Source organism: Gymnoscopelus braueri, assembly GCF_963280865.1.
Source record: "Gymnoscopelus braueri genome assembly, chromosome: 13".
NCBI classification, from domain to species: Eukaryota; Metazoa; Chordata; class Actinopteri; order Myctophiformes; family Myctophidae; genus Gymnoscopelus; species Gymnoscopelus braueri.
The window spans coordinates 28,934,538-28,962,354 of record NC_137615.1 but is presented as its reverse complement, the minus strand read 5'-3'; the positions used below and the strand labels follow the sequence as shown (position 1 = coordinate 28,962,354).

Sequence of the window (27,817 nt, the reverse complement as noted above, 5' to 3'; positions counted from 1 at the left end):
TCCCACTGATGTCAGGACAGCAGAGTCACTGCCCATCTTTCGCCGCAGGCTGAAAACCCACCTCTTCAGGAAACACTACCCTTCCTCTTTGCCTGGCCTACTAGTTAACAACACCTGTATGAATGAATGAGCCCCACAGTGGTGGAATGAACTTCCCACTGATGTCAGGACAGCAGAGTCACTGCCCATCTTTCGCCGCAGGCTGAAAACCCACCTCTTCAGGAAACACTACCCTTCGTCTTTGCCTGGCCTACTTGTTGTTAACTAGTTAACAACACCTGTATGAATGAATGAACCATTGTAAAGCGCTTTGAGCACTTGGAAAAGCGCTATAAAAATGCAATTCATTATTATTATCATTAGTTGTACGAACTCTTGTTTTATTGTTGTATTGTTTTATTGGATCTTGTTTAGTCGATACACTTATTTGTTTTAGCTCATGCTCATTTGATTTTGCTATTTCGTCTCATCTGTTTAAGAAAGTAGGTAGCTGATATATTGCACTTTTACCTTAGCGCTAGGTATACTCTTGGTTGCTTGTTTTTGCAGGAAATGCACTTAAGACTTCTGGTGATTAGTAGTTTCGTTCCCTACCTATGTTGAATGAAACTTAGTCGCTTTGGATAAAAGCGTTTGCTAAATGACTGTAATGAAATGTAATGTAATGTAAATGTACTTAGTTACTTTACATCACTGCTTCTAAGGCCCACACCCTATAAGGGCGTGGGCTCCAGGGGAAAGAGGAAAGGTGACATGAGGTTAAACTGAAAAGTCAGTTCAGTCTTCTTTCATGTTGAAAGAGAAGAGGACAACTCATTACTGTACAGAAGTCTGATTCAGAAATACCAATGTGAGTATGTAAATTAATCCATTCATTTAAAACTTCTATTTGATACTCTGACCACAAGCCTTAAATTAAGTATGGGTTTAATTGTAGATTGGTTTAACAAAGCCATGGTAATCTAGATTAAGAACCTTTTAAGTTCCGACCTAATATTAGACATACATTTATTGTTGAGACTGTATATAAACAATTATCTTAAGAGGAAAAAACAAATGTCTATCTTTTTTCCTTTTGATTACAGAAGAAATACTAAAAGATTTTACTTGAGTAAGAGTACAAAAGTATTGGCACCAAAATATACTTAAAGTACCCAGTGGTGGAACATAACTAAGTGCATGTACTCAAGTACTGTACTTAAGTACAATTGAGTTATTTTTTACTTTACTTGAGTATTTCAAAATTGCAGTACTTTTACTTCTACTACTCCATTACATCTCAGAGGCAAATACTGTAATGCACAATTTTCCCAATTCATAGTCCATTGGTAGATCTGTGCCCTGGCTTTAGAAGGAACATTTAAAGGTAGGGTAAGTGATATTTTTGGGTTAAAACAAAAAGTATTTTGTTAAAAGGTTAAAGCACTATATTCTGATAGTAATCATTGCTATAGAGTGTTTTTTCAGTAACAGGAGTCTCCCCGTCTCTCCAGCTCTTTAATAAACAGAAAATACATTTTCTGGTAGGTGTCAAAATCTCAGCCAATCAGGAGAAAGTACCCATTTTTAAGCTTAATTTTTATAGTGTTCCAGTTCCAATTTTTCCTGCTCATTCCTTAGTGTCCTCACTTCCAATTTCACTTGTTTAATCTATATCCTGATTGAGTTCTCTATCCTGATTGGATAAAATTGGAAATGAAACTGAAACTGAAACGAAAATGCATTTTCTGTTTTATAAAGAGCTGGAGAGACATGGAGACTCCTTATATGGACAGGACACTCTATAGTAACGAGCACTATCAGAACATAGACCCATTTCGCAATTATTTGAATAATTGCAAATCACTTACCCTACCTTTAACTAAAGTAAATCAGACCAACATACAGGAGAAAGAGTGCAAGACAGTTTCCAAAGCGTACAAGTTTTATTTATCAATGATCAGAACCAGGCTTACATGATTACAAGTATACAAGAAATCAATGAAACCTTGATCACGTGAAGACACTACCTCACTTCCCCTCAACTCTGTCTTACCAAGGCAAGGTACAAGTCAGACTGCTGTGATACAAATGTCAGCTCAAATCTAGTTATTTCCGTCCCAATTTACTGCAATTACTCGTTTCAACTTTTCCTAAATTCCAAAACTTCTTTCCAAAGTCGCGTAATTTGAGCAGCTAGGTATTGGAAGTACAAGCTAGAGCTGGTTAGAAATGAAGTCTGAATGCTGTGATATATACTGCTCAAAGAAATGTAGGGAACACATTGATCCCTTAATTATTTTGAGCAGTGTAATTGGGTAACACAAGATCAGAACAGTATTCCTCCATCAAGGTCTGCAAACCTGTCAGAAGATCTTCAGATCAATTTCACTCGCTGACGTTTCATTTTAGCTTAACCACTTAAACCCCTACTTCAGTGACCGGGGTACCCCAGGGGTCAATGCTAGGCCCCCACATTTCTTCCGTCTACACCAAATCTCTTCTTTTTGGTGAATGTTTGCCTATTATGACGACATGCCCAGAAAAGGGACACTATGGTTCATAGACATGGGTCTGATATATATATATTTAAAAAAAAATACTAACAGCACAAAGTTGTTCCCTGTGTGAGGATGCTCACCCCTCAATCATTAGAATAATCAGCAATTAGTTATGGATCAAGCGAATTAAAACAATCCATGTTAACAAGTCACAGGGGCTGAAACAGACAGAGTGAGAGGGGACAAAGATGTGAGAACAATAGCGAATGCAAACTTCCTATATTAATACAATTTCATCAATATATTTTCATCCACAATGTATGGCACTCGTTGAAATGTAGAATCTCTGCTACACACATATACAACTTACAAACGTACGTACATACACACCCATTCTCCTCCCTACACCGGTTTTGAAGAAAGTACATTTCTACAGTATACATTACACATACACAACTTACAAACGTACACAGGTGCGTGCACACACGCAGACACACACACACAGCCATTCTCCATTGTGCAGGCCAAGGTAAGTCATTCTTATGGGCACATCTTCATATTCGGCACTGTTTTTCACATTTAAACAACTATACAACCGTTGAGCGGGCTTTGAATACAGCTCTATCATGGCACTAATATAAATCTATAGATTCATTATCTCTTTTAAAGTGATCACTTATTAAAACTTGCTTGAAAGAGCCGGTTTCACAGAGATGAATACAGTGACAAAAATGAACAAAGAGAGCATGTAGGGAAATATGCCACATCTTTTTAAACATTCCCTCCAAAATAAAAACTGCAATGCATTATAAAATGCAAGAAGTACAATTCTCAACCCTTTGCCCACCAGACATAAACAACAGTTATTTCCCAGATTGAAAATAGTTTTTCGGTGAGATTCACGCAGTAAAATATCCTGTTAATTTAACTTTGAGGGCATAACATTTGACCCATAGGATCCTTTTGGGCTGTGTAGTTCGAGACAACAGAATTTCTAAATAGGATCTCCTTTAGTTGCTAATTATTGCACGTACTCTAAGGGTAAGTTCACACTGTGAACATACCCATGGCCGAACGGAACGCTTTCAAAATAATGAGAATAGTTTTAAACTTTTTTTGTTGTTGAAATGTGCATACAATGTGGGCATACATAAGCAGACCATATCACGGTACATTGTGTATCGAGATTGCCGGCTCAACCCGTCTTCAAATTGCACCATGCTCAGCCTGAAGTAAGCTTTAAAACGAGCTTCATCATTACAGATGGAGCTCCTGAATGAGGTTGTGATGTGGCCCGTACTGCTGCCAGGGGAGGAAGATGCTGCGTTTCATTTTTAAACAGAAAAAGCGCACTAGGCAGCACTTTTTCTTCCATAACAGGAGGACAGTGTGAACACACCCAAACAGTGAAACTGACACAGTTGAACTATTAAGCATCACCTGGCCATAAGATCACATTACACGCCAGATAAAGGTTAGGGCAATGTTTCCACCATGACACCGACTTCTCATAGCACAAACCTGGCAGTCAATATTAAACGTTATCGGAACACTTTTATAACACTTTCTAAATGTTTATGCGGGGACACCCAACATGTAATTGAGCTCATGCTAGCAGAGCTCAGACTGTTTAACTGTTACAGTGGTGATTATGACAGTCTATTATTTTATCTGTGTCAAATAACACTTCCAACTTATGGGGGGTCGGGGGGGGGGGGGGTGCAAACAGAAAAAAAACCTTTGCTCTGCTGTGACTGATTATTCATGTCCGTGAAACCGGCCAATAGACTTAATTCAACAATATGGTATAGGCATCGTCAATACAGTTTCTCAATGGCGGGTGTGTCCATAAAAGCAGGCAGGACACCCTACAGTCTGCAAAACTCCATTACCCAGAATATTCTCTGCTCCCTTCTTGCTATGATTCGCGGCAGCATCTGCCAGTCAAAGAAGAGTTTGGCTCGGTGCGGCCTGTCGATTGGTGCAAGCATAAGGCAGCTCCTCCTTGTTTTGTTCCATCATAAACTGGTGCCGAGGTCACAGGCAGTGTGATCTCAATTTGTGACACCCAATGTCCCTCCAAGCAATAATGTCAGGGTGTCAAATGTCAAAGTTAAAAAAAATGAAGCGGTTTTAGTAAAATTGTTCTGATGCATTTTGATCCTGAAGTGGTGGTTAATATTCTGTGGCCATAGAAACACAATCCCAGAAATCGGTGCGCAGAACGGAAGCCGTGTGAGAAGGTCAAAGGTCAAAGCTTGCAAGGTCCGTTTGACACGAAATATGAAGTCTGTTTGGAGGGCCAGCTGGATGACGGCTCTCAGAGGCCTCAACCCATCCTCTGTACTTCTAGCATGTCCATACCTATGGGGGAGAGACACACGGGGGGGGGGGGGGGGGAAGAGAGAGCGCGAGAATAAATTATTAGCTATAATTGTGCTTAGAAAGGCACTTAATGAACCACCCACTTATTTGATCAAAATAGCTGAAAGATACTTGCAAAAATAGAAAATATACAGTATATTTTCCTTTCTGTTGATGGTCTAAAAACAGAATCCTGGGTGTGTGTGTGTGTGTATATATATATATATATATATATACACACACACACACACACACACACACACACACACAGTATATAGCATGTATAAACAGTATGTATGTTATGCATGTAGTCCCAGTTCGAGGCATGGCCGCCGCCCAGGACACGTGACCGTCTGGAGTGGGGCAGTTCTAGAGAACTGCTCATCGGATGGACCTCACATTCCACACTGCACTTCCTGGGTTCTCAGCAATAAGAGTATCGAAGTCCTGACGGCACTCCGTTATCCCCTGGGTCACATAAGTATTTTTTCTATTGAAAATACCATAGGGTCATCTTAGAATGTGGAGCTGTGTTTCCAACAATAAACAAATCAGCCCGGCGATTCTGTCAGGCATGTGACTCTTGTGTCGTTTATGATTCGTTTATGATATTGAGTTACATTTGATAATGTCTGTGTTTGGAGAAAACATATTTATTTTCTTACTCTTTGGATACATTTGTAGTTTTTCACCGTCAGTTGATGCTTCAAATCCATATGAGTAAAATCACTGGGCTCATTTATTTATTTTTGGAACACAGTTCTAATATGCAACAATGCTATTGAGACCTTTTATGGTATTTTCAAAGGAAAAAATAACTCTAGCGGCAGTGATGTCAGTCTTCGGTTCTCTACACACCTTCTAAGTGGTTCATGAGTGCCCGTACGGAGTGGGACTGTTCACACACATCCCAGTGTACAGACAGGGTGAAAAGGAAAGAGACACGGACACAGGAAAACATCACTGGTGGTGCATTATGGGTCCAGACTGGACGCTAGATCAGTTTAAAGTTCCTTATGGGACCAGATATATAAGTGTATTAAACACACTCATCACACAGGCGTCTTTGCTGGTGTCTCACCTTGACAGTGCTGTCGACGGCTCCAGAGAAGAGGCGCCCCCTGGAGACAGCAAGGGCTGTTACACTGCCCTGGTGTCTCAACAGTGTCTGGGTGCAGATCATGTTGTCCATGCTCCACACCTATCGCACGAACACACACGCACACACACAGTTAGAAAGATAAGGAAACACATAATGTAAGACACAGTGCCCATTTTCAAAATTGCATCATTTGAGACTTTAGTTCATTGCAAACACTTAACACATTGCCTGCCAAAGACGTTTTAAAAAGTCATTTAAAATACACCACTTGTCTGGCAAAGACGTTTTAAAACGTCATTAAAAAATAAAAATAAAAAAATAAACGTGATCCAAAGATTTACTGCTCAATTCACTTCCTGGTTAACGTATTACTTTAAAATCCTGTATCTCGGCTCCTGTGTACTTTTTTTTATTACTATGTATTTTTGACGAAACACACTATTTGCAACTGGCTGATATTATGGAACAGATTACCGCGATCAGATTTTTTTCCCCCCGATTCTACGAGACCCCTGTGTGTGTAATGAGGGGATCACCGTGAGGACGGTGATCGCGGAAAGTATTCTGTGACTACTTGAAAAGGTAAGAAAATCGTAAAAAATGCTGTTAACACATTTACCGCCGGGCCCGTAGTTCTACGGGCCGTTAAATCCAACGGTTAAGCGCCGAGCCCGTAGTCCTACGGGCTGCGGTCTTTTCGCGCATGCGCGGTCCGGGTGCACTTTCGGAATTTTTTTGATCCACTTCCGTTTCCGGTTTGATGACAGGAAATAGAATTATTTGGGATCCGGTTTTGAAGATCACGCCCGCTCCCATTCTACAGACGAAACTGAAACTCAATTCTCTTCCTGTAGTTTTTTCTCCTCGCATTTCACTGTTTAACGTAATCCGCTCTAACTCAAACATGGATGCCCCGTTTGACACGTGGTTTTCACTGGGAGATACAGGGAGATCTCGCGGATGTAAACAGACCGTGTAGAGCTCAATCTTAAGGATTTTAACAAGATCTATGGCGACATGAAAAAAACAAAAAAACAACAAAAACACCTTGGCACTGGTGAGTACATTATGAGATTAACCACTGGCGGTCGATGTGTTAAGAACAAGGAGCGCTGGAGCGCTGGAGCACTACCACACAAATACATACAAAATACATCTGCACTGTCAAGTTGTAATATTATTATTATCAGAACTGAGGAAACTTTGAATACTTTGCAATGTTTTCCTAGGTATAAAATAGGCTAACTTGCGATAACGTCATTTTTACAACTGGGATTTAAGTTGTAAATTATTTACCCAGGGGTTCCCGGGAACCTCCAGCTAAATGATTGGTAACTCTTAGAGTATACAATGGAGACCCATCAGGGTCCATTTGAGAACAACTCTTCTAGAAAGGCCGTGGCCACACATGCACATATTCTGTACAGCGGTAGGTTTCTCACCCTTAGCGAGCGGTCGTAAGAGGCACTGAAGACTTTGGTCTGGTCAGGAGTGGAGATGACAGCCAGAGCGTACACGGTTCCCACGTGACCCGTCAACGTCCTCACCTGCTCTTTAGACTCGATGTCCCACACCTGGAGGAACCCACAGACACACACCATCACATCACAGTCCCACCTCTAGTCCAGCCACTGATTAATCGCTAAGAAAATAATAGGTAATTGCAGCCCTACTTAGAGCCTGATAATAGACCTTTTTTCACAGCAGCCATATTGACATCATAGTGGGGTAAACGCAGGTGTTACCAATTATACTAACTAGAAAAAAGCTCCCTGCGGGCGTTTGGCCCCATCCTACGTGAATTATAGTGACTCTTATTGACTATTTCATGGATGCCAATGTGGCTGCCGTGAAAAAGGTCTATTAACCATTTTAATCTTTTGGAATTACTGTTATGCGTGTGTGTGTGTGTGTGTGTGTGTGTGTGTGTGTGTGTGTGTGTGTGTGTGTCTTACATGGATGAGGTTCTCATAGGTTCCACAGACAATGTGGTGGTTTGTGACAGCGATGGAATACACGCTGCCTCCACTGGTCTGGAGGACATGCACACACTCCAGTGACCTGATGTCCCAGATCTGAGAGAATTAAAGAAAGAAAGATTAACATGAAATGTAGAAAGAAAGATACAAAAAGAATAAAGAGAGTTTATTGGACTGTGTAGTGTTTATCATCAGAACAGGACATGTTCACACACACACACACACACACACACACACACACACACACACACACACACACATTTACCTTGAATATACTAAACACACATCGTTGCTGTCAGGCAGAAACCTCATGTCTCCATATTTCAAATGTTTATGTTTTGTCATGAATTAAGGCCCTATTTCATCATACAAGAGTGTCACACAAAATTGGTGAAAATAGCAGTTCAATGCGACGTCTTGTGAGCTTGTAGATCGGCTATTTTCACTATTATTAAATGTTTTTAAAATAATTATAAAAAAGGAACGTTTTGGACATACAAGGTTTCCACCAGACAGCAACGACATGCAAACTCTGGTGTGTATTTCACACACACAACATATACACCAGTCATACAACATAAACACACAGATTAAGCACACACACACACACACACACACACACACACAGTGTTATCGCCAGTGGAAACAGTGAGCCTGCAGAACAGCTGCAATGTGTCAATACCACTGTCTCCATGGTAACACACACAGTGGAGTGATCTGGCTGGTGCGTGGCAGCTGGCCAATGACAACACAGCTCTGAAACACACCACGATGGGAGGAACCAGGAAACACAGACACAACAACACACACGTGGAACCACACACTGTCGCACACACACAAACACACACACATCACCGTACAGCCAGCATGTGATGATCTCTCAATGTAATGTTTCGATCTGACTGGCTTTTCTGGTTTACATTTAAATCCATACCTTTGATGTACTCTCCTTCTGACGGTAAAGTAGCAGCTAAAGTAGCAGCTTACAACGCGGCGACGCGTTGTAAGCTTGTCGATCGGCTATTTTCAGCGAAGATATTTAATATTGAGAGAAAACAGAAAAGACACGAGGGACTCCGCTCAACAACGTATGAGGTTTAAGTGGTAACTGGTAAATACTAATTGGACTTAGCTAAACTCATCCCATGGCTGGGCTGCCTCTTGGTGCCTTTGTTAGGGCTCTTGTCTTATGTGTAATTGTTTTTAACTGCTTTTTTTGTATTTATTTGTATTTGTATTTATTCTTGCATTTCTTTTGGCTGTCGTTTGTCTAGTCTATTAGGTGTTGAATATTATGTTATGTAAAAATGGGCATGTCGTCACGCTCACGTCACTTATACAAATCGTTATAGAAATCTTTCTAACTGAAGTGGATGGCAGAGTCCACACAGGGAAACAAAAAAAAATTATCTCAAGACTGAAACTTTTGGTTTATGCCAATCTGTCAATTGTGCAACGGCATGAAAGAACCCTGCACACCAACGTTCTGTTTTCTTAACGGGGATAAAAGTGGCTCCAAGATAAACACAGGGATTACAGCAAAACAATAAATCTCACGACAACTTTTTGTCATCACTTTCAGAACGATTTTTATGAACGCTAGAAACATTGACAGGAAATCAGACCGAGATCTCTCTCCACCTCTTATGTCTCACTCTCTCCCTCCATGTGGGCTCTGACACAGGCTCACACAGCTGGGCTGGACTGTGCAGCGTGTGTGTGGTGCTACTGTTAAAATGGTAAATGGTGCATTTATATAGTGCTTTTATCCAAAGCGCTTTACATAGATTGTGCATTACATTCACCCATTCACACACACACATTCAGACACCAACCTGCTCATCGGGAGCAATTAGGTGTTCAGTGTCTTGCTCAAGGACACTTCGACACTAACTCTGGGGGAGCCCGGGATCGAACTGAGAACCTCATGGTTGCCATCCGGCCACTCTACCCCTGAGCCACTGCCGCACTGTTCACAGAACGTATCGCTCATCAGTGTGGGCGCTCACATAACTATCGTTATAGTTATCGTGCTTGGAAGTGAAGTTATTTCTTGGCTCTACATTCACGTTTTAAAGGATATTTAAGGCTTATACATTAGCAAAGAATGTTCAGAGGGGCTTTCTTGGCTAGAAATCTGGACTGAATGTTCTTCACTAAGCTGGAAGTAAACTCTTTAAAAGGGTATTTTCCGGGTAAACACTGGGTTCAGATCTCCTATACGTCCAAACCAAAATAATGAGTCCCTCATGAGACCAGCACGTCTTTCTCCTTCACTCATCCATATCTCTGGTGTTACCTCTCCCTGTCTGTCTCTTCATACTTACAGTATTTTGTATTTGCCGTCATGGTATTTATCTCTGAAGTGCATCCCTAGGGTGCTCATTACTGACTAACTCCACTGAGATAGATACACTCACCGACAGTTTCCCACATTTAGCTCTCACGCAGTGCTGACCTCTCAGCTCTACTCACTCAACTTGTCTCGTTTGAAAACAGCTGGTACTGTGTTATAATTTGTTGACTTGCTATACAAAACGGTTAAGGGTGCAATAGGCTGTATGTATACTAGCACTTTAAGTTGGCCTGCCAATATAGTTTTGTTTCATTCATGTCACGGTTTCTGAGATATTGTTTTACAAAGGGCGTTGTTCCTTTATGGCACCGGCAATACTGGCAAAATTTGAGTATACCTACTTCACCAGACTGCTCCACACCCACGCATGATATACTTACACCCACAGACCGAGCTTTGAACAGTGGGAAAGTAGAACAAAGTCTGACTGAGATGCAACTTCTGGTCTTACTGACCAGAATACATCTCAGCTAGACACAAGCAGGTACACGAACAGACAGAACATGCATGCTAATGCACACTCAACAGGCAGAAGCATGGTCCATCCCCACATCAAAGTGGTCCATATGTTAGGAGAGTTTAAGCCACACACACACACACACACACACAATACCTTGATAGTCTGGTATGATCCACTGTACAGGTGGTTCTGGGAGGCAACCAGTGCTCTGACCCAGTGGTTCAGACCCGTCAGCTCCTTCTTCAGCTTCAACTCTGTACCAATGATGTCCCACACCTACACACACACACACAAAGACAGACACATGTAGGTTAAAAATAATTGATGAAAACAGGAGAATGAAACAAATGTTTTAGACTGGAGCCAGACTCAAACCTTTCAGAAAAGATTTTGGATAAAAGGAAACAAAGGCCACAAAGCTAGGTGAAAGATAGAGGTCCAAATACGAAAAAAAATGAAAACGTCCTTTTTTTGTTTGTTAGAGTAGACATTTCCCCCCTACGCAAAAAAAAGATTTTTTTATTCAAATATTGGTTTAAAGGTAGAAGGTTTGAAAGACATATTTTCAAAGAAGTTATTGTATTGATATTATCAACATGGAACAGTAATTCCATATGGGTGTTCTTGCGTAACCACTTTAAACCTGGCATTCCTGTTTGGGCATGTCATTTGAGGAAGAATTGTGGTAGAATTATAAGACATTGTTATTATGGTTGTTTACATCTAACCTTTGTATCCAACCATCACTTATAATACTTTATGATATTTGTAGCTTACTAGCTTGTAGGAGCCAAAATGTCTCTGCTAGGCCTGACAGCTATTGTTTTGGTACAGCCTGTCTTGTTATGGTTCAGCTTGTCCTTGTAGCAGCTAGAATAGAACTATGATCTGATCCCTGTGCTCGTTGGCAGAACTACCTTACCACCGCTCTGTGTAAAACAGTGTGTCTAATGTACTTCTTCTCCCAATGATATCATGCATGTAAGCATATCCATCACCAACTTGAATATTGTCTCCGACTCCTCTTGCCTAATCAAATACTGATTGATCAAGAATTCCACAATAAGCGCACAACAAAGCGTAGTGATTTTCGCTATTCGTCACACTAAATATATAGTGTTTACTTTCAGTGGTCAACTCATTTTCTAAACCCAATACTTCAACTGAAACTAATAACAAATTTAAGTGGAACTATTATTTGTCCAACACACACACACACACACACACACACACACACACACACACACACACACACACGCGCGCGCGTGCGTGAGATGGTGGGCGTGAGGCAGAGAATGACATGATGTCATTGAACTGAAATAGTGAGAATACGAGGGGAGGGAGGGGGGGGGTGTAGATAGAGAGATAAAGAGGGCAGGAGAAGGAGAGAGAGTGAGGAGGAGACAAAGGAGGAAATTGGGAAATAAGAGTTGAGTAAGAAAGGAAAGTCCCTGTGTAAGAGCAGTGAGCTCATCACACCCCTCCTCCTCCTCCCCCCCGGTAACCATGGTGACCATGGTCACTCACCAGATGCCCCATGTATCCTCATTCTCTTTCTCACACACACAACTTGGCCCAGCTCTCTTCTGTGAGGCTCTGTGATGTCTGGTGTCTCTCTGTTATAATGGCATTTAAAACTCTTCCCCAAGCAGAGCCACACTTTCAAAGATATGTCTTCTCTCTTGACCCAAATCTGATACTTGGGAGCGATTGATGATGAGGCTTAAACAGACAAGAGAAGGTCAGCCAGGGCCTACTTTACACTGTAAAAAAAATTTTGGACAAAAGAAACTCTTGAGTAATTTTGGTCTCATCTTAATTGTCCCCTAAACAACCATTTGGGTCTTGACCCAAATATTCAACAAAGCTGCCGTTGTCTCTTCTTAGTCTTGTTATTTATATTTAAATGAACACTGGTACACCTTCCCAACTACGAATAACTACCCATGATAAGAAAGGGTTTGGGAAAACATAATTACGTATACATAAAATAAACAAAATAAAATGCAGAGTAGCTACTATTCATTTATAACCGTCATCTGACAATAGCATTACAAGGATAAATCTGGCTGATGGCCAATCCCAAAGTGTTGCATCAATAAAAGTTGCTACATGAATGTGTCTTAGACTGCTAATCAGGAGTCACTCCCAGGAGTTAAGAAAATGATGCAGTTTCTACAAGGCTCTGCAGACGGAGTGAAGAGGTATGTGACTGGCAATGGTGGAAAGTAACTAAGTACATGTACTTAAGTACTGTACTTAAGAACAATTTTGAGTTACTTTTTACTTTACTAGAGTATTTCCAATTTGCAATTCTGTTACTTCTACTCCACTACATCTCAGAGGCAAATATTGTACTTTTACTCCACCACAATGATTTGAAAACTTTAGTTACTAGTTACTTTGCAGATATAAATTATTATATTATAAAACATACATTAACCACTTAAGCCCTATTTTAGACTATCGCATCGCAACGCGTTGTGAGCTTGTAGATCGGCTATTTTCAAACATTAGTACTTTTACTTTTGGTACTTTAAGTATATTTTGAGGCCAATACTTTTGTACTTTTACTCAATTAACATTTTGAACACAGGCCTTTTACTTGTAACAGAGAATTTTTATATTGTGGTATTGCAACTTTTACTTAAGTAAAATATCTGAGTACTTCTTCCACCACTGATGACTGGACACAGACAGAGTGCAGAGGTATGTGACTGGACACGGCAGCAGACAGAGTGTAGACTGAGGCATGTGACTGGACACAGCAGCAGACAGAGTATAGAGGCATGTGACACAGCAGCGTAGAGGTCATTGTTGTACCTTGATGGCCTTCAGAGAGCCACTGAACAGCATGTTGTGGGAGGAGACCAGCGTGCACACTGGGTTGTCATGGGCACGGATCGTGTTGACCTTCTGTAAGGTCTGGATGTCCCACACCTACACACACAGACACACAAACAAACAAACACACACACACACACACACACACACACAGGTATGACTTACACAAATCCATGAGGCAACACACCCTGATGTTGCAAATGTGGATTTGTAATTCTCCTTTTATTTGAAAGAGGAAGTATAACATGGCAAGTTACTCACTATGATGGTGCAGTCTGCAGAGCCGCTGTACAGCCGGTTCCTACGGAAATGGAGGATGAACACTGACTCTTAACCCATTTAGACCTGAGGCCGATTTAAAAAACGCCTTCTAAATCCTGACCTAAGTTTTCTGAAAAACTTCAAATATGTATTCAAAAATGACAACAAATGTATGTTGCTGTATACTGTACATAGCAACAAGAACCCCAAGAGGGTTCCCTTCCTGAAAGATAGGGGTTCCCGCCCAAAATGGGTTAGTCACACAGTAAAAGCCACAGTGTTCATTTAAATCTGCGAGTGTACAAATGTAAACAAATGGACCCGTAAAGGTCTTGTTTACAACTGAGACATTTACTGGGAAGGACCATTCTAAGACTGTCATTATCCAGTGACCAGGGGATGGTTATGGGAACTAGGACAGCACAATATTACTCATGACTCATTTTTTGCTGAATATCGCAACAGCAATATTTGATAGAAAAGTGAACACAGCATTTTCTACATACTTTTCTGCCAACATTTCTTCGGAAAATGCTTACAGCTGTAATTTGCTCACTTTGAATACATCTTTTTTTTTTTTGTAGACCTTATCCCTTTAAGAAAATAATTATTTGTGTAGTGCTAGGAGGCTGCCAGAATATTTGTTTAGGCTCAATAAAATCATACAGATAGGTATATTGTATTAATATGTATATACGAGTATGACCCTTCTCATTAAGAACACCTTTTCACCCAGCTGGCAGTTAACTGGTTTAAGGCACCACACTCTATAAAATATACATAAACCAAGTTTGAGACAAATCCAAGGAGCATGGCTGTTTCTGAACTGGTGGAACCACCATGCCATGCACCAACGATCAGACCACGTTCAAAGGCACTTCTTGCCCATTCTAACATTTATTTGAACTGTAATGGAACATCTTCACCCTGTCTGCTTGCTCATCGTGTGGCTGAGTTGCTGCCACATGATGAGTTATTTGGAGGAGTAGGCTGCATTTGATGAGCAGGTGGACTTACTGAATCATTCAATGCTGTGTGTGTGTGTGTGTGTGTGTGTGTGTGTGTGTGTGTGTGTGTGTGTGTGTGTGTGTGTGTGTGTGTGTGTGTGTGTGGGGTGTGCCGATATATCGTCCCACGATATATCGCGATACGTTTTCGTGACGATATGTATCGTTTTGGGGGAAAAGAAATATCGTTTTGAAATCATTTTTTTTCCCCCCAATAAAACAAAATCAGGCATGCAAAAAAATGCCCCGAGGTGAAAAGGGTGACAACATGTTGTTTTTTTTCGGGTCAGGTGTCACACTATTGCCCTAATTGGATTCAAAACGGCTATTGTAGCTGAAAAGCTCCAAGTTTGCATGTCTGAATAATGCAAAAACAGAATTATTTGTTTGCATTTCCTTTTTTTCCTCCCCCATATATTTTCATAATAAAAAAGTGCATATCGTATCGTAATCGTATCGAAGTTGTGAGCCCAATATCGTATCGTTTCGTGAAATTAGTTTATCGGCACACCCCTAGTGTGTGTCTTTTCTTTTTTTTCATCCCACGATTTTGTAACCCATGTTTTCCCCCAGTGCCAATTGCCAATGTAATCCTGGGCGCTACTCTCCCTCTGCCAACCTGGGGAAAGCCTAGAACTGAGCTCATGCCTCCTTCAATGCATGAGGAGCTAGCAGGCCGCTTCTTATCACCTGACAGGGAGGAGTTTCCCCGGTTGGACGTAGCACGTTATTCCAACCAGTTCCTTTCCCATCCATCAGGTGCCCCGGCTGACCAGGGGGAGGCAGTATAGAGACCAGGATTACTGCATGTTTTTTGTGAGGATACCTATCCTAGGGGCCACGGGGGTAACATGCAAACTCCACACAGAAAGGCCCTTTCGCCAACCCCCCCTAGGGTATGGGCACTGATGACGCGGAGGAGAGGACACGCCCCCAGCGTCCCCGGCGGGAATTGAACCCAGGACCTTCTAGCTGTGAGGCGACAGCGCAACCAACTGCGCCACCGTGCCCTGTGTGTGTGTGTGTGCGTTTACTCACATATGGATACACAGAGCCAGTACAATGCCATCGTGACCCTCCAGGGTCTTCTGGCACTTGTAGGTGGTGCATGTATCCCACACCTGACAGACAGCATTAAAGATAAAAAAAGATATCACGTTAATATGACATCAATAACTAGTTGCTCAGTTTTTCTTACACTGTTTCATGTATGTAGTTCTCTGCTTGAGAGGCGCAGGTTTGTGTTCTGTGTGTGTGTGTGTGTGTGTGTGTGTGTGTGTGTGTGTGTGTGTGTGTGTGTGTGTGTGTGTGTGTGTGTGTCTTGCCTTGATAGTCTTGTCTGAGGATCCAGAGAAGAGCAGGTCTCCAGTGGAGTAGACACACAGACACCAGACTGGACCCTGGTGTCCCACAAACGTCCCCTTACACTTGAAGATCTGCTGGGGGTCATATGCTGTGGAGAGGAACCATAAGAGAGTTAAAGAGAGGACAGGAGGGAGAAAGGCGCATAAGAGATAAAGAGGGAGATGGAGAGAGAGAGACAGAAAGACCAACAGAGAGAGACAAGGGAGGAGAGAGGGACAGATTCTCTACCGGGGTGAAATGAATGGTGAGCATAAAATAAAATAAAACTGAAAGGATTTAGAAATACTCTAGAGGGTCATACACGAGGGAGAAAGAGAGGAAAGGAGATAAAGGAGAGGGAATTTTTAATTTGCATTTCAAAAGGGACAATTTAAGCCCAAAAATAATCAGACAATTCAAAAGCATCAATCTTGAAATGTTCCGGTTTTCCCCCCGACTCCACACAAAACGAGACAGCTTTCTCCTCCCAGAGGAGTTAATGGAAAAAGAGGAAGAGGTTTGAAAGATTTGGTTTAAAAAGGACGGCATGAAGAGGATGAAGGACATAGTTATACTCACAGCCCAAGATACCCATGTTGAGTCTGGCATTGATGTGGGACATCTCATCCTGTTGGGAGAGAGAGAGAGAGAGAGAAAGAAAGAGAGAGAGAGATATTGATGGTAACATTGCTCTCGTTAGGTGTGTGTTGCCCTTTAATTACTTGAACTTTGCTCTTTTATTGTGGCTGAGTCATTTTCCTTTGCTGTGAAATAACAAAGTAACAGTGATTTGGTGAAATAAAGTGAGTGAATAAAGAATATTTTAATAATATAGTTATTATATAGTTACTTACATTAAGCATAGAGGCATCTCGACGGAACTCCATCAAGTCCTCATTCAACTTGCTCTGGTTTTCATCCAACACGTCTGAAATACACACACACACACACACACACACACACTTAGTCTTCTGATGTGAAATGACGTGACGGGAGCCATTGTTACTTGATGAGTGACACAATGAAGTCCACAGTGAACTCACTATTTCACGGACTGGACATTCATTTCTCACAAACACAATACGTTATATAGCACCGTGCTACAACGTGAAATAACAGATGAGAGCAAAGGTTCAATTGAAATGATTTGTTTAGTGGCATTTAATAGCCTTTATAAAAACATTATAAATTAGCCTTTTAAAAAAAAGGACCATACCGGTGTTTTTGCATGTTTTAGCCCACTGACTACAAATCACAGGCAGTATATTTGACCGTCTTTATCCAAGAGCTGCTGCTGACCTCATGTCAGTGGTCATCCACAACAAAACCATCACTCAGCTCAGCTCTTATAAAGATCTGGCAGTTCACACTGACCATGCATTGAGCATTGACCATGCTGAGAAGATCTGCTCCAGAGTACAACAGAGACTATTCTATTCTATGCAGAATCAGAGTCTTTGTGGCGGAACAGGCAATATTGCTGTAATAGAGAGTATAACCTTTATACAGTTTCTAAAACTAAATTCCCTCCAGGAAAAAAATGAACATTCATCTTCATTATCTTTTCCAAATAATACCAGTCTTAGAATAATTACTCAATTTCTCCTCCTTTTTTTTTCCAAACCTCCAGGTGATAAATCAACTGGTTTGATGCCTACTGCTCTAAAACATTATTCATTCTCGGCTCTGCCTCACCGAACTTGAGCTCCAGGTTCTTCTCCAGCTGGTCCAGTTTCTCAGACAGTTTGCCCAACATGGAGCGCAAGAAAGCAATGTCCTGGTCCTTCTGGGCCAGGGTCAGCTGCATCTCATGGAACCTGGAGCGGAGGTTCAGGTCAGGAACAAAATAAAATGGCAAACATAATGCAGGTCACAATAAGTTATATTTATATTAATAATGTACGTTTTAGAAAATGCGATATTATAATTTTTAAATGTTCATAATTCTTTTTTTAACACACTCACCGCCAAAGGGGAGAATTCTCCCCTTTTCAGTCAATGGTCTTTACCGCCAAAGGGGAGAATTCTCCCCTTTTAATTATTTTCTTATATTCTGTTTTTGAATTCCTAAAAAGTTTCTCTAATTTTTGGGTATAAATTTATAACCCTAACGAATTAATAATAAAAAATAAAAAATCCATTCACTTCAATGTTAAAAAATAAACGGATAAATAATTCACATCGTTTCTATAAAAAAATTATTAAAACCCTGGCAGTGGGTGATTTTATTATGAAAAAACTTTGGCGGTGAATGTGTAGTTAAGGAAAATAACCAGTGAATTAATCCATATATTTAAAAAATGGAAATTTCACATTAAAATATACAAGTCAGTATATAGCTTGCGTATTTCTTACGTTTTTCCTTTTATGATCATCTTATCAGTACAATCTTATTTTCTTATTTGTCAACAATAACAGAGGCTGAGATGTGGAGCCTGATTTGCAGACATGCCACACTTTATAAATGTGCAGTAGCGTGAACACTAATAAATAACATTATTAAATATTAGTTTGGTTCACCTGTCGTCTGTCTGCTGCAGGAACTCCTTCAGACCCTCAAACTTACACATCTCTAGATGGGTCTCATACGTGTCCTGGTTACCAATGAACATACAGCTGGGAGAGGAGGAGAAGAGAAGAGGGTAAAATATTCGTGAAAGTTCGAGTGCGAAAAATAAATAGATAAGCATCTTCAACTTAATGCAGATTAATTCATTGCATTGTTTCCGCAAATTAACTAAACTGTAACTAAACACAGTTTTGTTCTGGCATAGTTTCAGAATGAACCCAAAATATATATATTTGTGTGTGTATGGTGACTGAGTATGTGTGTCTCTTACCCATATTTGGAGTGAGGGCATTTAATGTGCTCACACTCTTTGAGGTGAGCCTCCAAGTTCATGGTGAGCAGAGGTGGACAGGAGGGGTTGTTAGGGCAACGCACTGGCCTGTAGTCACAACTCACCTCATGCTCTCTACAGACCACAGAGAACGAGAGAGAGAGATAGAGAGAGAACAAGAGAGGGAGAGAACAGGTGAGAAAGTAGACAAAAAAGGTCAATGGGGAAAACAACAGAGAAAGAAAAGAGTATAGCATACACAAAAACCCAAACAAATTAATAATGACTCCATTAATCTGTATTATGTAGGCCAGTGGTCCTTGGGGGGGTTCCAGGGGGTCCCCAGCTAAATTTGGCTATACAAGCTCACAGCAAGTCACTTCGTGCCTGCTGCAGCGAGCTTGTATATCTGCTATTTTTGAATATTCTTTTTTAAAATCTTGAAAACATTTTGCATACATTTGAGTCTCAGTGAGTCTCTTGCATGCGTGCGTTAAGTCTCGTCTATTTCCCACGAGATCAAAAATCTCATCCCTGTTTGTTGTCAACTCAAGATGCCAACATCACATAACTTAAGACGATTAATGCATATATTTTTGAGCAGTCAGGTCCTTACTTGCGCGTGACAAGTTTGATGGTGAATGGACAGCCCAGCGGGTCTACCTCGTGCTGCGCTCCAGGTTTGGCGGCCACCGAGGAGGCGGCGGCGGCAGCCCCGCCGGCCGTGGCGCTAGTGGTGGCACGGCAGCCGTATTTACAGTGGATGAAGAGCTCTCCGATCTGCTCCGCTACAGCGATGTTGTTCACCACCACCGTTAGCTTGGCGTTGTCCACGGGGCACTTGTCTACGGGAATAGACACCAGTGTGTCACTAGCTTAAAACACACCCCCACACACACAAGAAAAAACTAAACAACACTTGGAAAAACTGGAATGATGACACAAAATACAACTTACACTTGGAAAAATATATAACATTTTGAAAATACTTCTATAGATATTTGTAACTTGATGAGGTTACACACAATGCCAGTGCGCTGGCACTCGAGTCAAATCTCACCTGAGGACAGGGCACATCGTCTGCAGAAGGTGTGCTGAGAAACAAGAGAGGAAATAAGAGGAATCAGAGGAAATGTAAAGGTTCTAGAGCCCGGCCGGTTAAAAAGATTCATTTATAGGCCATTTAAATAGCCGGTCTACGTGTTGTGAGCTGGTAGATTTAATTAGCTTTTTTTTTTTTTTTTACATGCCCAAAACAGGTTGAAGGGAGAAAGAAAAAGGGACGCGTCAGCTGCATAATTTCTGATAATACTGATAGTCAAAAAAGTTAAATGATGGCCGATATAGCGGTCGGCTCAGGAAAAAAAGGTTCCCATTTCACATGAGACTGGCTATAGTGCATTTTCTTGTTCTCCCATTTCCATCCCATGAGAGAAGAGGGGAGGAAGGGGACGGAGACCAGGATAGGAGGAGAAACTGAGGGAAGGGTAAGGAAGGACGGAAGAAAAGAAAAGAGGAGACCCCCAAAAAAAAGGTAGGAAGAGGAGGCTCACCCCACATGTGGTGATGACTGGGTCCTTGAAAACATTGGAACACAACTGACAACAGAGTTTCACTGATGGCTGCTCAGCAAACACCTGGGGTTCCTACACACACATTAACAAGCAAAGGTTAACCACATGAACCCTTAGCATCCCTGGGTTGCTCAGGTTGTGTTCTACAGGTATATCACAAATAAGGTTCATAAGGATAAGGGTGTTATAAGAATCCACGAGGGGGAAAAAGTACCTTGGGCACAAAGTACCATAGCTGTCTGGGCTATTCTCACTACTCACATCAGAATTGAGGAAATGTAAGAGCTATTATGCGATGTTGCTGAACGGAACATCTCAAGCACCTTAGAGGCATTGAAGTATATAGCACATGATGGCAGAATTAATAATAAAGATAAGGCGGTCTGTCCATGTATTAAGAAAATACATACAGTACCCATGATTTATTTGTGCCTGTGCAAAAGGCAGTGTACATGCCTATGGTAGTGTTTAAATTCATTTCAATGAATTCCATTTTGAATTAACTTGAATTGTAATTGTTCCACACTCGGTTTTCCGAAAAGGGTGACAGCACCAGAATGTATGTATTTGCATACGCAATATATGCATCTCTTTGTGGCCGTGTGCGCACTGTACCGTGTCCTCCTCTTCTTCGTGCAGGGAGAAGGTGGAGCGTAAAGACATGTTGGACTCCGAGTGGAGGGAACGCACAGAGATGGCCGAGTCTGACCGCCGAGGGGTCCCAATGGGAGGCTGGCAGGGCGACAGCGAGACAAAAAGAGCAACACAAAGAGACAGAAATAGATAAAAGAGAAAAATGGAGACAGCGATGAGTCTTATGAGTCAATCAAAAGTTCTATACTTATAACCCAGTAAAAAAAGGAGACAAAAACCCAAAGTAGACAAAATGTTATTTGACCCTAATCTGAGACTGTAAATCATTGGCTGAATATCTCCACTCCGTCTTAAATATGACCGACTGATCCTGACCAAACGCTGGTTCAGTGATCACCAACTGGCAGTAGAACCGGTTAGATACAGACAGACATGACATGCCCAGAGAACATTGTGTATGTGGTCACTGCTAGACAGAGGAAATAGAGAGACAGAGAATCAGAGATGCTTCCTCCTCCAATGTGAGAACAGAGAGGTTCTCTTCAGTGAGAAGAGAACTAAGGGGAAATAGCCCAGAAAACGTTCTTATGTTAGTTCTCCAGGGTGAAGGGACAGCAGCTCCTCTGACAGACAAATATGTATCTGCCTGATTTTAAAAGGATTTGTAAGTTATTGTAGAAGTCAAATGTAATACATTTTGGTGTACTGCGTACTGCGTAGCAATCAAATAATGAACTGCATAAGATATGTAGTAGACCTTGCATATGTATCACCTATGTATTCAATTTGTATTATGTACTGTTAGGGAGGTCTGGTTTGTGTGTGTGTGTGTGTGTGTGTGTGTGTGTGTGTGTGTGTGTGTGTGTGTGTGTGTGTGTGTGTGTGTGTGTGTGTGTGTGTGTGTGTGTGTGTGTGTGTGTGTGTGTGTGTGTGTGTGTACCATGCTCTCATCGTCATCTCTTGGTGAGTAGGGAGTGCTGGAGGAGGACGGGGTTCTGCGATGCTGTTTGTAGCTACTGGACCCCTCTGCTGGAAAACACACATCTACATGGATTTATATGGAATAATATTAACTCACTGCTCAACAAAACATAGGGGTGTGTGTGTGTGTGTGTGTGTGTGTGTGTGTGTGTGTGTGTGTGTGTGTGTGTGTGTGTGTGTGTGAGTGAGAGAGAGAAAGTGTGTTTCTTACCTTTAGATCCAGCAGTTACGGCTGAGAAGGCGGAGCCAAACGAGGCCTCCATCCTGCTCTATAGGGTGCAATGGATGGACGGATGAAGGGTTGGGAGGGAGGGAGGGAGGTGTGTTGGGATGAATAAAGAAGGAAGAAGGCAAGAAAAGCATTAACATATTACAGAACTAATACTTCCCACTCGAGTAATCTGACGCTTTCAATCTCAGCTCATTCACTGTCTGTCGGTCTTCATGTTCTCTATCTCACACACACGGAAATACAAAACACTGTATTCGAATTTAACGGGAAAAAACACATTTTTAGCAACCGTACGTTTGTGCACACACACACAAGTCTGCCTCACCAAACTGCTGGAGTCTACTGGGGGGTGGTGGGGGTGATTGTTCCTCCGGAGTATCGGTTGTAGCGAGACGTCTCACCGCCGATCATAAAACAACACACACTGCAACGCTAGCCGCTCGCTAGTCTACTGGACCTGGAGAGAGAGAGAGAAGGAGAGAGAGGGAGAGGAACAAGTGTAGAGAAAGGAGAGGAGTGAGGAGGGGAGAACACAAGTGGGGGTTGGAGATAGAGAGAAAGAAGAGAGGGAAACAGAGGGAGGATGGGGAGAGGGTTTGGGGAGGAAAAGGGGGGGTTTAAGGAGAAGGAGTAGAGAGAGGAAGAGAATGGGGAGGGAGATGTGGTCAACAAGAGAATGAGACGAGCAGTTTTGACACATCCTGTAAACATACATCGCAGAATAATGCAACCTTTAAAGAACTCACATGCTATTGAATTGAACAACTACATTTCAAACCGCAGCAAATAAATTGAAGCGTGCTATATGTGAAAATAACAAAAGCGTAACATCTTTGACAGGCTACGTTCCTTTTGCAGTGTCGCAGGAAGGATTGTTTATCGATGCTACAACAGTAGCACTCAGAAAGCCAAGACTATAAAGATGATATGAGAAGATGATATGAGACATTGCTTGATTTGAGGTTAGAGAGAGAGAGGGGGAGGGGAGAGAGAGCTAGATAAAACATATCTTGATCTTCATTCAACAAAAATGGAAAAGATATGGGTTATAACTCACAGTATAGCAGCGAGAGGCCAAAGAGTTCAAATGCATCAACACTTAAACAATAGACAAACGATATATCTGACGTGTTATTTGTATGGTTTAGTTATATTTGTAACCTCTTAAGCTCGGATGACTCAAGATGTAATTAGTAGCTCCATCATTATTTTAACCCAATTCTCTTTACCAGTGTGGTTTCACAGCTCTGGAACTTTAGGTTTAGGACTCCACGGGGTACTAGTTAGTTAACTGCATCTATGTATCCACTACTAGCAACTGCAAAACCAACACTGTACCTCTATTTATTAGGGGTGTAACAGCTAATCGAACTAATCGATACTAAATAAATAATACATTTTAATCAAATGCAAGATTTTCAGAAGTAGCAGAAATAGGAGATCTACAAGCTTACGTGTCGCATTGTGAGCTTGTAGATCTGCCATTTTTGCTATATTTTTGCGACACTGTCGTATGACAAAGTATAAAATAGAGCTTAAGTGGTTAAACAGACTTTATTCGATAAAAAAATGTCATGTTGATTCTCTTCCAAAAACATTCTCAATTATTACAAAAAGTAATGAATGGAATAATCGCTAAGAAAATAACCGCTAGCTGCATCTCTACAATTTTGGAGACTGACAGTCAACTTACCATGCCAGTTATTATTATACACAGACTTATTTGTATCTTCTACGCAAGTCTTTATTGCTGCTGAGTTGCCTGAACTTGTGAAAAGCAAATTCTCAAAAGGGCAATAAAAGCCTCCATCAATCAACTAGCCCATCAGATTAGACAAGTGGAATGATAAGGAGGACACCAGACGATGCAGGTAACTTCCTGGTCGGACGGAAAAGAACCAAGGGTTGCTCCCTGAGAACCAGTGTTGCATACCACAACATTAGAGCAAAATTTTAATAAAACAATATCTGGCTATATATGAATTTGGACTAAGTAAAACAAAGCCACGTGATAGCTGTGTTAAGTGAACGCACGTGAGCTGCAACTGGTCGCGGTCACCTTTCGTCCAATGCGGCCCTTGCCCCAAAATGAATTTGATACCCCTGCTTTAAATTACTTTAACAATACTATACAACTAACTTAGACTATTTCCCACCCTCAAAATTGTAGGCTAATAGGCATATACAAAACACGCAAAAATGGGGCTAAACTAAACTTTTATTAAAACCCTATCACTAAGGACAAGTGTGATTTCAAACATTGAATTAGTTCAAATGCTAATTTTCCATCTCAAATGTTGCAGTAGCTGGGTCTCTTTTTTAAGTGGATCCTGAGTCTTGGCAGCAGCACCAGAAACTAGAAAGCGTAGGTAGCACTGTAGGCTGTAGGGAATGCATTAAACCAGTTTCTCAACTACCTGTCTTCACCCTCCTGCAGGACACAAGCTGCCAAAAACCAAGGTTACTACCAGGTCAACAATTAAATTGTCCGTCCAACACGGAAAGCAAAGAAAATGCTCAATGTGACGCCGTTGTCTCAGATAAATTGCACAAAGTCTCCGATCTCGTTTGTTTATTATCTGATATATCTTAAAATGTGTTCTTTTTTCCCCTTGCAGTTTCCCTTCCCAGATATTATTCAGCAAAAAGTGAAACAAACTTGATTAGGTTGATTATACCGGGATTATGGGTGATATTTAGTCTGAAGACCAGATCCATCACTCATACAGCAGCTCCATTCCTGTCGTTCAATTTGCCACACATTACATAGCAGGGTTTCCCCCAGGAAAAACAGACTTATCTAGGTGGTAGGGGGTGCACTTGCGCGCATGCTGCTAGGGCTGCGTGAAGTGGGCAACACATTTCATACCTCTATATTTATGCCAAATATCTGAATAGCAATTTGATAGCCTATACAACAATGACTATGGGTTCACACTCACTTACAGTTATTTTATATTTCAAGTGTAGCAACAGTGAAAACAATGCATTGATCTTCAGAAATAAAAAAATAACATATCAAGTCAAGTCAATGTTGCTCTTATTTCAAAGTCAAAACACATACTTTCTTGATTATGCCGATGCTCACCAGATTTGCGTAGGATTCAATATGGAGAGCCCACCCTTCCAATACCAAATAAATAAAGATTTCCAGCTAATCCCAATTACCAGAAAATAACCAGTTTTCCTCCACAAAATGTTGGCATGATTAACTATCTCCTTTACCTCAGGGTGCTTCAGATTTATGCATTTTTAATGCATGAAATTCAGAAAATATTCTTCCAGGGGAGGATGCCCCTGGACCCCTCTCTTTCAGGGGCTACCTCTCATCCGAAACAATGCTACGGCCCCTAGCTCAAAATGAATGTTTTGAAGCTTTTAACTCGCATCGATTCAATTGAGTTTCACTGTCACGAGTCCAAAACCGAATAAATGGCACGCATACCAGGGGGAGGTGGGCAGAGAGAGGGGTAAAAAAGACAGCAAATGGAGCCACTACAGTCACAGACAATGACCCTTACCCATTTGTAACTCTTGAGGCTGTACAGATTTGGTTCCATCTGTACACCCTCAAGAGTCAAACGAACACTCTGGCTTTGACAGTGTGTCATGTATGATGTCAACGGAAAGGCATGCGAGGTGTCAGCTCAGCAAGTGGTGAGTGGTGACGGACGGGACTGCAAAATGTGCCACTGAAACTCATCCAACGTCACTGCCCCTCTTTCCTCAAACCACTGCTTCCCGTCTAGGGGTCGGGGAGCCTCCAACAGGGGGCACATTTCACTACTGAACACCCGCATTGATTGATCGAATACTTTATTAACAGTTTGCAAATAGTAGCCTACAGTGGTACGATTACGCAAATGGTCAGTATACTTAAGTACAATGTTGAGGTATTTGTACTTTACTTGAGTATTTCCAATTTCCAATACTTTTACTTCTACTCCACTACATCTCGGATCCAAATATTGTACTTTTACTCCACTACATATATTTGAAAACTTTAATTACTAAGTTATACTTTGTAGGTTTTGATTATTATAACAAGACATACATTAACCACTTCAGCCTTATATATATTTCGGCCATTCGAATGCGATGCATTGTGAGCTTGTAGATCTGCTATTTTCCACAGATGTTTAAACATTTGAAAACTTGAAATAGGACATTCTGCATAATGAGTACTTTTGGTACTTGAAGTACATTTTGATGTCAAAACATTTTGAATTCCGGACATCATCTTGTAACAGAGTATTTATATATTGCAGTATTGCTACTTTTACCTAAGTAGAAAATGTGAGTGCTTTTTCCACCACTGCAAACGGTGCTAAATGGATAACACAAAAAGCCCTATAAGGGCTGTGTATTCGATTCATCAAGACATTTAAAGACATACAATGATACACAAGACATAAACACTAGCAGAAATAAAACGTATATGTACAGTAAACAGTGGTGGGGGGGTGAACACACACACACACACACACACACACACACACACACACACACACACACACGGGACCAAAGTTGTCCTCCTGACAGACACCCAAATGTGGATGAACCGCATTTTAAAGCGTACATTCGCTGCGATCTAACGCACAATACAATCAACGTCTGAGTATCAATCAGCTGTACGTTAAGTACTGCAATAATGAACCTAAAAGTATGTTGTTTTTGCTAGCCTAGCCACTCTGTTGGCTAATCAATCGCTCGCTCTCCAGTGTTGCCAGGTTTTGCGAGAGAAATAAGCAGCCAGAGTCTAGGAAAACAAGGCCAAAAGAAGCAACTATAGGCCACATGAGCACTTTAAACCCAAATGCATCGGTTATTTGAAAATAGCCAATCTACAAGCTCGCGACGCGTTGTGAGCTTGTAGATCTGCTATTTTCACCACCAAAAAAATAACATTCCAACACAAATGCTCCCCGGCACAAAACATTTAAGAAAATATTTGAGAACCACTGGTTTAAAACAATGTTAATTTCTTTTTTGAAGCAAGCCTAATTAAGCAAGTACACGTTAGAAACAAGCCCCCAAAAAACTCAACTCCAATTTTTACAAGCAACTTCACAGAAAAAGAAGCCCAAAGTCGCTTATAAAAACCCGACATGGCAACACTGTCTCTCTCTCTCTCTCTCTCTCTCTCTCTCTCTCTCTCTCTCTCTCTAACGATCTGTCTCGTGCGCCATCGCATTGACGCCTGCATCAAACCACGCTAGTTGTGATGTTACGATGATCATAATCATACGTTTTTATAACCGTTGGCTGGGAAACGGTTCGTGATCTTACCATGATCTGTTATTTTCGTCTCCAACAGCGCAGGTTGAAAGTCTGCAGTCGAAAATCTCTCCCTCATCTTCTTCCTCCCTCTCCGCACGCCTCTAACAGCGCGCGATGGC

At 41.3% G+C, this 27,817-nt stretch overlaps 2 protein-coding genes across 8 annotated transcripts in view; one reads left to right on the top strand and one right to left on the bottom strand.

Annotated features, from left to right (window-relative positions):
* The window catches only part of slc25a17 (solute carrier family 25 member 17), a 191,015-nt gene that overhangs the window by 17,868 nt on the left and 145,330 nt on the right, over window positions 1–27,817 (top strand). The window lies entirely within an intron of this gene.
* On the bottom strand, window positions 1,917–27,817 carry traf7 (TNF receptor-associated factor 7). Of its 7 annotated transcripts, XR_013934245.1 has the most exons (23): window positions 27,708–27,817; window positions 22,744–22,875; window positions 22,398–22,455; window positions 22,146–22,249; window positions 21,227–21,343; window positions 20,591–20,683; window positions 20,098–20,131; window positions 19,654–19,912; window positions 19,038–19,172; window positions 18,718–18,813; window positions 17,893–18,014; window positions 17,052–17,125; window positions 16,777–16,825; window positions 16,179–16,306; window positions 15,892–15,974; window positions 13,847–13,886; window positions 13,565–13,681; window positions 10,895–11,017; window positions 7,902–8,021; window positions 7,389–7,520; window positions 5,926–6,045; window positions 3,592–4,844; window positions 1,917–3,440 (listed from the first exon to the last, which is right to left on the bottom strand). XR_013934245.1 is itself a non-coding variant. In XM_080446053.1 (22 exons), exons 3-22 carry the CDS (start codon window positions 22,447–22,449, stop codon window positions 4,830–4,832), a joined length of 2,013 nt encoding a protein of 670 aa, XP_080302179.1. In that variant the 5' UTR covers window positions 22,450–22,455; window positions 22,744–22,875; window positions 27,708–27,817; the 3' UTR covers window positions 1,917–4,829. The 7 variants fall into 7 exon arrangements, 6 of the variants coding, with proteins under 6 accessions (XP_080302179.1, XP_080302182.1, XP_080302180.1 ...); XM_080446053.1 differs by having other exon boundaries at window positions 1,917–4,844; XM_080446056.1 differs by having other exon boundaries at window positions 1,917–4,844; window positions 19,654–19,882.